The sequence below is a fragment of the Ovis canadensis genome, chromosome 3, assembly GCF_042477335.2.
Source record: "Ovis canadensis isolate MfBH-ARS-UI-01 breed Bighorn chromosome 3, ARS-UI_OviCan_v2, whole genome shotgun sequence".
NCBI classification, from domain to species: domain Eukaryota; kingdom Metazoa; phylum Chordata; class Mammalia; order Artiodactyla; family Bovidae; genus Ovis; species Ovis canadensis.
Window position 1 is genome coordinate 95789635 of NC_091247.1, and position 9060 is coordinate 95798694.

General features: G+C 45.6%; 2 protein-coding genes across 7 annotated transcripts in view; one reads left to right on the forward strand and one right to left on the reverse strand.

Annotated features, from left to right (window-relative positions):
• Positions 1–2827, forward strand: part of ALMS1 (ALMS1 centrosome and basal body associated protein) — a 190056-nt gene extending 187229 nt beyond the window's left edge. For all 5 annotated transcript variants that reach the window (XM_069583699.1, XM_069583702.1, XM_069583700.1 and 2 more), the window contains 2 exons: positions 1146–1245; positions 2471–2827. In XM_069583699.1, coding sequence (XP_069439800.1) covers positions 1146–1245; positions 2471–2515 — 145 coding nt within the window. In that variant the 3' untranslated portion in view covers positions 2516–2827. The remainder of the gene's footprint in view (positions 1–1145; positions 1246–2470) is intronic.
• Positions 2824–5423, reverse strand: NAT8 (N-acetyltransferase 8 (putative)). 2 transcript variants are annotated; one of them, XM_069583705.1, is made up of 2 exons: positions 4999–5423; positions 2824–4456 (listed from the first exon to the last, which is right to left on the reverse strand). In XM_069583705.1, exon 2 carries the CDS (start codon positions 4381–4383, stop codon positions 3670–3672), a length of 714 nt encoding a protein of 237 aa, XP_069439806.1. In that variant the 5' UTR covers positions 4384–4456; positions 4999–5423; the 3' UTR covers positions 2824–3669. The 2 variants fall into 2 exon arrangements, with proteins under 2 accessions (XP_069439806.1, XP_069439807.1); XM_069583706.1 differs by having other exon boundaries at positions 2824–4623; positions 4999–5073.
• Between the last annotated feature and the right edge of the window lie 3637 nt (positions 5424–9060).

A 9060-nucleotide genomic window follows, 5' to 3' on the forward strand; every position in this document is an offset into this window, starting at 1 on the left:
AATGGAAAATTTTTCAGTTCCCTGGAAGACTGTGAAAGGCACCTGAAACAGTTCTTTGTTCAAAAAGATAAAAAGTTTTAGGAGGATGGAATTATGAAGTTGCCTGGAAAATGGCAGAAGGTAGTGGAACAAAACTGAATACACTGGTCAACAAAGTTCTTAGTGAGAATGAAAAACAGGTCTTTTATTCTCGCTTTAAAACTGAAGGAACTTTTTGGCCAATGCAATACTTTTTTCCCCAAATGGTTGATCATACTATATACAGAAGTTTGTAGTTTGTTTTATTTTGCTTAACACTATATTGTGAGTATTGTGAATGTTTTCCCATATCATAAAAGCTATTTGAAACATTTTGTGCTTTGTAATAATTTTATTATAGTCCATAATTTATTTGTTTTCTTGTTGGAAACTTAGATTATTTCCAATTAAAGTGTATATATCAAATGCATCTTTGATCCTGTTCCTCAAAACATGGTTCTTTAAAATCAGTGGCATCCAATCCGTGATGGACAGAGCCCAAGATTTTCACTTGACTACGAGACCTTCCCCCCATCTGTTTCCCCTGCACTCTCTCCATGAAACCTTGACTCCATTCTTACCAACACTCCCTTCTCCTCCCATCTCCTTTCTACTCTTAACTTCTTCAAGACCCACTTCAAACTTATTCTTTTTGGTCTTCATTGACCTCCTTCTGTCAGAATAAGTTTTTTTTCATTTCCTATAACTCTGTGTAGCATTTTGTAGATATGACCCATTGTACTTTTTTTGCATTATTTTTCATCTTTAGAAGTATGGTAGTAATATGTAGTCATTATCTTCTATTGAAACCATACATTTTTGCATACAGAGTGCCAAGAAGTTCATCTGCACCCTTTATTCCACTCCTTTCTCAGAAGTGACCACTATCAGCAGAATTTTATGTGATTTTGTGTATCTGTATCTCTCTCCAGATCTTGAACATAGGCCAGGGTTCTTTATGTCCAAGTGTCTAACAGGGAGCTGGGCCCACAGCAGGCCCACAGGCTGTCTGAGGGACTGAGTGCCCGGAGAGCGATAGGGCTTAGGAGATGTGGGCAGAAGTGACTGTGTGCCTCTGTGGCCAGTGACCTCACTGCTTCTGTCTTCCCACCGGTACCATTTCCAAGGATTTATGAACAGCTTCCCGAAGTACAGAAAAAGAGAGACGAAGAAAAGAGGAGATCAGAATATAAGTCATACCGGCTGCGAGCCCAGCTGTATAAAAAGGTCAGTCGGTCCTAGAGCAGGATTGATGAGGTTTACCGGGGGAAAGGGAAATCGAGGCGTGTTTGAATTAACCGTATTTGGAGACTGAACTTAAGCTAGTAAGTACAGTGTACCACCACTGAAATTTAGAGGACAAAAGCACCTGTAACTAGATTTCAAATCTGAAAATCTAAAAAGGCAAATCTAAAAACGGCTCCTTTCAGGGGCTTCAGTAGAGGTCCAGTGTGTTTGAGACTCCGTGCTCCCACTGTAGGGCACAGGTTCAATCCCTGGTTGGGAACTAAGATCACACATGCTGCATGGTGTGGCCAAAAAAAAAAAAAATGTTTTTTTAATTTTTTAAAATTATTCAATAGATAAATAAGTCACCTTCCAGACACATTTGGAGTGAAACCAAATTTCATACTTAGGTGTCAGTTTAGATGCCATGCTGGAAATCCCCACATCCTTCAGAATTGTTGGGCTTTCATTTGAGTCCCAAATGGTAGTTTTATGTCCCTTATAGGTAAATCATGTACCATTAGAACTTTTCAGATAAACTGGAAAATGTCCACGTGTAGCATACAAGTTGCTAGTTTGGGGACTCGGGGCCTTGACGCCACCGCCATTTCCTACCCATAGCCCCAGTAGAATCAATGGTGCTACAAGTCCCAGAACCTCACAGGCCAGGGGACTTGCTGCCAATGAATTCCTTGAGAAAGCAGGTGGACCTGAAGGTCTAGGTCCTTCAACTATTCTCATTTCTTTCCCAGCCCCCTTGTTTCACCCTCAGAGGACTCTGAAAGTCAGGAACCAAGAGACGAGTTCATAGGAGACCCATGTGGGATTGGAGAGTTGCTCCTGGAGCGTGCACCGCGGCTCGGGCTGGGCATCCTCAAGTGGGGAGGCGTGGGCGCTGCTGCACCACTGGGTGGTGTATCAGCGTCCCGAGGCCAGGCTTCTCATTGTGCTTGTGTGTTTGTGAACTGACGGACAGATTAGTCTGTTAGGATTATATTAATGTAATGTTTCTGTGTAGACTATAACAGACTGTCGATCGTCTTTCCTAAACATTTGAGGAAGTGTTTGTTTTTACTATAATTACCATATTTTCTGAAGCTGGGAAAGATAAGGTTTGGGAGAACCACACTGATCTCTTCAGAAGCTCGTCTAGGGTGAGGAGCGGCTGTCTGCCTCTGATGGCAAGAATATCTAACTTCTTTCCTCCCTTTCTTTTCTTCCACAGAAAGTGACCAATCAACTCTTGGGGAGAAAAGTTCCTTGGGACTGAAATAAAGAGTATTTTCCTCAGCACCTTGAAATTATATTTTATCAGCTTGGAGGAACACAATGCTTACTTTTATGAGTCTGGTTTAATAAAACTTGTTGTCCATGTGTAATGTAGAAGTAGTTACCTTCTAAGAGTCTTGGGTAGAATGCTGACTAAGATTATAAATGGTTTAGGGGCAGTACTTTCTTCACAGTGGCCTTACCTACAAGGATATTTGTTACAATGATACTACCTTAATTCTAGCCAAGAGTAAGTCCCTTTTTGTATGTGTTTTTATAGAAAATAAATAACTTCTGATTGACTCATAGTAAAGCAAGCAGCAGCAGCTTTTTTATTTTCCATCTGGAGAGGTATGCAGTGTTTCCCAGGGGTGTGTGGGGGCTTCAGTCTAAAAGTGCCAGTCAAGGGAAATGGGCTGTTAGATCAAATGTGGTCTTTCTTTAGAAATGCCATGTAATGTAGTGAGAGCCCTTTTGTTGATTCTGTGGAGACAGTGTCTGCTTCGGTAGCCGTGGAGTGGGTCCAGAGCCTCTGGGCAGACGCAGGCACCTTGAGTCCAGAGCCACATCCTAGCTTCACGCAACTTCTCTCAGGGCCGCTAGCCTTTAGTGGACATGACTCAGGAGACAACAGTAAATGTATTTAAATCATGACCTGGTCCTGGCCGGTGAGATGCAGGTAGTGGCACCTCTAGGTCTAGCCGTCCCTGGCTGCCTTCTCCCCTTCAGCAGAGACCTTGGGGACCATAACAGATCAATGGCATCGTTGGCCCCAGTCCTTCTCACGTGAGTTCTTCTCACACGCCTTCTCCACGCCCTCTTCATATGATTTTGCATTTCCATTCACTGAAAGTGGGGAGGGTCCCCGGCATGACACCTGGACACCAAAGGGGCAACCCAGCCTAAACTGCTGACCCACAGATTCGTGAGCCAGAGAAAAAGGGTTGTTATTGTTCCATGGTAGCTTAACACGCAGCAGTCTGTTGGCATTAGGTAAATGAAACAGTAGCACTCCCAAAAGCCTGAACAGAGCAGAACCACCCCACCACCAGCGCCTGCACAGACACGCAATAAGCTTTTACCCTGCCGTCACACTGAGACCTCAGGGGCTGCCTATTTCTGCAGCAGAGCCGATTCCTCTTGACTAATCCGCTGCTAAACAGATCGCAGGCTCCCTCCCTGCTCCAGTGCCTGAGAGACCTGAGCAGAGGGGAGGCAGTAGGTGAATTGAATTTGAGAGAAAGAAATTAGCCTCCAGCTTGTGAATAAGAACAACTGGCTCGTCTTCTGGAAGCCAAGGCGCTGGTAAAGGGCCACGGCAGAATGCTGCAGTATGCTGGTGGTGAGGACCACTTCACCATAGCCCTGCTCTCGTGCAAACGTGAGCACAGTCCTGACCAGGGCTTTGGCTATCCCTTGACCTCGGTGCTCAGGGGTCACACATAGGTGAAGCAGCTCCAATTGTGTCTTCTGCAGGGTGGGCTTCTTAACAGGCAGTGCTCCCACTATGCCCACCACCTGCCCCTTCGACTCAGCCACCCAGAAGCAGGAGCCGCTCTCACTGAGGTAAGATTTAGTGATGTCAGACATGTCTGTGTGCAAAGACATGACTACATACTGCTTCCAGGGGTATTCGGCAAGGAACCTCAGGGCAGCAAGGAGGGCGAGGCTGGACACGAAGGCCAGGACCCAGGAGCCAGAGACTAGGATTAGGGCGAGGGGTCCCCCAAGCAAGAGCACAAGGGTTTGGGGCAGCTTCAGGATGTGGCAGAAGGTGGTAGGAATGTGCTCGGCCATCGCCTCAGAGAACAAGTCTGTGACCCATTTGCGGTCATTTTCCTGGTATTTGCGGATGTGATAAGGAGCCATAGAAGACTTCTGATTCTCTGGATCCCAAAGTTCAAGAGAGACCTAGGTGTCCCCTTATGCTTGCCCAGCAGCCCTGGGGAAGAAAGAGGAAACCATGTGAGTGGCCCACTTACCAGAACCAGGAAGGCCCTGCGCAAAGATGTGTCTCTCTGCTTCTACCCAAGAGGAAGTAGGCCACAGCCACTGGGAGAAGGCGTAGAGTCCGAAAGACCTGCATTTGATCGTGGCTTCATGCATGACCTTGGGCATGTTATATAATCTCTAAGAATCTGCCTTCTGAAGTTGTTCAGAGGATTTAATGAAATAACACCCTCCCCATCTTTCCCCATTCCCTAGCCCTCGTCTCAGTTTCTCCATACATTGGCGCTCCATGCAGCAGCCACCCATGTGTCCTTTTGGTCCCTCTCTCAGGGTCCATACACTGGGGGAAGCCTGTGTTTCCAAGTACAAAGACTTGGAAACAGCAAATGTTCCTCCCCCCTTGATTGCAGGTTCTCAGGCTGCTGAGGTGGCATAAGAGCGTAGCTCCAAAAGTGGTCCAGCCTTGAAGGCCGGGGCGAGTCCGGAGCTCAGGCCACACCTGAGAGCACTGTCCTTCCACCCATGTCCTCTCACCTGCTGTCACAAGAGCCTGGAGTGTCCAGGGCAGCCTCTGCCTGGCCTCTGTCCTCAGTATCCGACTGGCATCCAGGAGAGACTGTGCAGGGCCTGTTATACTTCTGGGGCACAAGCCTGGATGGCACCTCATTGGCTGGCTTCTGAATATTTGTTAATCATAAAGCCCAAGCTCAAGGGGCTGGGCCATGATGAGCAGGAAGCCCATTCTTGGGGAATTAGGCTGGAGGGGTCACACAGGGTTTGGAACAGCTCAGGGGTCCTCACCCTTGTGGCTGGCCTACACCCCCCCAGCATGGCAGTTCACCTGGCACCTTGGTGCCCTCTGATGTCCATGCTTGGCCCCACCGCACAGCTGCTGTGACCCTGGAGCATTAGCTGCTCACCCTGTGCCCTGTCATCACAGGCCAGAGTCCAGTTCCACTGGCTCAGTACACAAGGTCCTTCAGAGCTGGGTGAGGGCAGCAGGGCATATCATCCAGTTTACGAAGTTTGGGCTCTGTTCGAAGAACATCAGGAGCCCACTGCTGTTCTTTTAGCTGGGGCGTAACAACCAGAGGTAGCAGTGAGTTGTGTGATGTGTGTGTGATTCTGGTGACCTGTGGAAAATGGACTGAAAGGGCCTGGAATGGAAGTCTATATCCCCCTGCCCCCCAGAGGCTAGTGCAGCGGTCCAAGCAGAAGGGCCTCTGGATACAGATACGCAGGTGCTCACTTTACAAGATCCCTTGTCAAGGAAGGCTTGTGGGAACTAAAATCCACGAGCTCTGGCACAGAGCTGAGTCTGACCAAAGGAAAAGGCATCTTTTTCTTATTTTGCTCAAAGGTGTCACTGCCCACTGAACTGTGTGTCCAGCAGGTTGTCAGACTGAAGGGGGTGCCTTGTTCTTTGTTCACAAAGGAGCCATCTAGGCTAGTGGGGATCCTACAAGAGAAAGCAGCAACTTGGACCAGAATGGGGCCATGGAGGTCAACTGGCCCCCTTGGAAATATCTTTTGGGAACAGAAATGACAATGCTAATTTAAGGATGAAGAAGGGGTCAGAGGTGATAGCTAGGTTTCTGGCAAGAGAAACTAGGAGGATGCTCCAGAGACAAGACTTGTGAAAGAGATCACCACAGAGGTGCCATTTTTAACATTTCAATGTTAAGCAAAATTTGAACAAGGAACCAAAAGAGAATAGAAGGCTCCAAAGTATAGCTGAGTAACCCTAATGAGTCTGTAATGTTAACCAATCAGAAACCTAATGGTCAAGCTGAGGGGCCAGATGTTCTGTCTGTCCCTCCCCTCTCTTTCCTGTATTCTCACCAACTTCTGTGCCTTCCTCAACCCAGTGACCTTGGTTTACATTTAGGCTTTTTAACCTTCCTCATAGTCATGAATGATGATCATGAGGATTTACTGATATGAAAAATAATTGTCAAAATATAATTGTCAAGCTATAAAAGATTATAAAACTATGTTTTCATTCATTTTTGAAAAATATAACAATTCATATTCACAAGCATGCAGAAAGAAATGTCTTGAATGGTTACACCAAACATTGGCAGCATTTATCTCTGGATAGAGGAATTATGGGTAATTCTCTGTGTAAGAGATACAAGTTGGAAGTCTCAGCAGATTGCAGGTTCTTGACCCTGCTTTCAACTGATGAAACTGAGGCTTGAGAATCTACCTGTCTCTGCCTCAGCCAACTCCTTTTTAAAAAAAATTTATTGAATGACAGTTGATTTATAGTGTGTTAGTTGCTGCTGCATAGCAAAGTGACTCAGTTATATATATACATTCTTTTTCATATTCTGCATTATGGTTTATCACAGGATATTGAATATAGTTCCCTGTACTATACAGCAGGACCTTGTTGTTTATCCATTCTGTGTATAATAATTTGCATCTGCTAATTCCAAATTCCCACTCCCTCCCTCTCCCACACAGCAACCACTGATTCTGCTTCTGTCCTGTGGACAAGTTCACTGTGTCCTCTTTTAGATTCCACATACAAGCGGTCTTGTATGGTATTTGTATCTGTCCTTCTCTGTCTTCACTTGGCATGATGTTCCCTAGGTCCATTTACAACTGCTGCACATGAACTTCTCTTTTAGAGAGTCAGTCTAAACAGACCCATCGAAGATTGTGAATTCCTGAAGGTAAGGCAGGTGTGTTATTCTTTATTTTTAATTAACCATTCAAATTTGTACAACTCAGTGGCTCTTAGTACATTCAGAATGTTGTATAATCACCACTTCTGTCTTGTTCTGAAGCATTTTCATCACCCCAAAATGAAACCCCTTAGTCAGTCACTCCATTTCCACCTCTTGCACCCCTGGCAACCACTAGCCTGCTGTCTCTTTGGATTTACCTATTCTGGATGTTTCATTTAAATGGAATCACACAATATATGAACTTTTATGTTTACTTTCTTTCACTTTGGTTCTCAAAGTTCACCTGTCCTAGCAGGTATCAGTACTTCATTGCTTTTTATGGCTGAAAATGTTCCATGGAAAGGACAGACCGCATTTGTTTACCCAGCCAACCTGCTGTCCTAAGTGTTACTTGCCCACCCGCAGTGAGTCTTGTTTTACTTCATGCCTCAGTATTATGCCTGGCACATGCAGACAGCTGCTATTTGCGGAGATATTAGATGCCTGGCACTGTGAGAAAGCACTTTTCCTGTGCTATACTATTGGGACATTCACAGCCATCTAAGAGCTAAGGCTCATATTGCTTCCATTTTACAAATGTGAAACCGAGGCTTACAAACCTGAGAGATCCTACCCAGGAGAGTGGCATCCAAGCTTTGGCAGTTTTGACTCGAAGGCCTGAACATTTTGCTTTTTCAGCACCACGTGCTGACCCCAAAAGGCAGGTATCTGACAAGTGTTTGAGTTATTAATTAGTATAAAGCACTGTATGCCAATAAAAACAGCTGTCTGCTGGGATGCAAGATTCACCTCTAAGCCTCATCATGCCCCTATGTTCAGGCCATACTTGACCCAGATCCAGTATGTGAGTAAGGCTCAGGTCCAGTTCAGTGCTACCTCCTCCATCAAGATTTCTGACTCCTGACAATCAGATGGATCTTGTATCTGCTCCCTCCCTTTGAAGACTTTGCACTTCTCATCCAGCACTTATATTGCTGTTAATTTGTTACTTGCTAAAAACTGTTAACTTATTAACAGTTAAACAGTTACTAGTAACCTGATAGATTATTTTATTTTTCTATTATCTGTAGGAACCTGATTATAATAGGTAGTTATCTTTTTGAAATCACTGTTATTCTGAGAGTTGTGGGACTTGAGGGCAGCATGTCAATGAAATCCCATGCTTGCATTTATGAAAAACACTTGCCTCTTAGACCAGCTAAGCCCAGAAATGGGTCAATGAAATGGAAGTTAGACAATCAAGTGGTGTCATGTTTTGGAGTCTCAGAAAGAGGAGGAAAATGTCCTGGAAAGAACATCATCTCCCCTGATCTCTCATCAGGGTTCCCAGTAAGCCAGCCTCAGGTCAGTGCCCTGGATGCCCACTGAGCACTCATAACATGAGTGAGAGGAAGTAACAGCAAATTGTTTCAAGAGGAAAGAAAGTGGTCCGATAGGTCACCCCTTGGCAAGATGTTCAGAAATACTGGAACAATGACTCCAGCTCTATAGAAATACTTCTAATCTAAACTTTTAACAAAAGGGAGGTGTTATCAGGCCCCAACGCTCAAACTAGGATAACCCAAGCTCATTTTATACAGATCAGCAAAGGGCCTAATTATGAAGGTGTGGGTGGGTAAAGGGGAGCCAGGTATATTAATGCTCAAGAGGCCTGAAGTGAGGCAGGAGGGTGGGGGGACAGGAACCTGACCCAGAAGTTGAGTAGCAAGGACCACCCTGAGAGGTCCAAGGCCAAAGCCAGCCTAGGGATCCTTGCAGCGAGGAGCCAGGAAAATAAATACCTTTGGCCTCATTCTCCTGCTGGCCTCCCCACTCCACACACTGGCCGAAGCCAAGGGAAAGGGAGGACCTCTTGCTGTGTACACGGTAAGTCAGCCTCCAGGGCAGAGAGAAGAGTGGA

Excerpts from the sequence above, each read along its gene's own strand:
- NAT8 (XM_069583705.1), bottom strand. The coding sequence starts at position 4,383 with ATGGCTCCTTATCACATCCGCAAATACCAGGAAAATGACCGCAAATGG.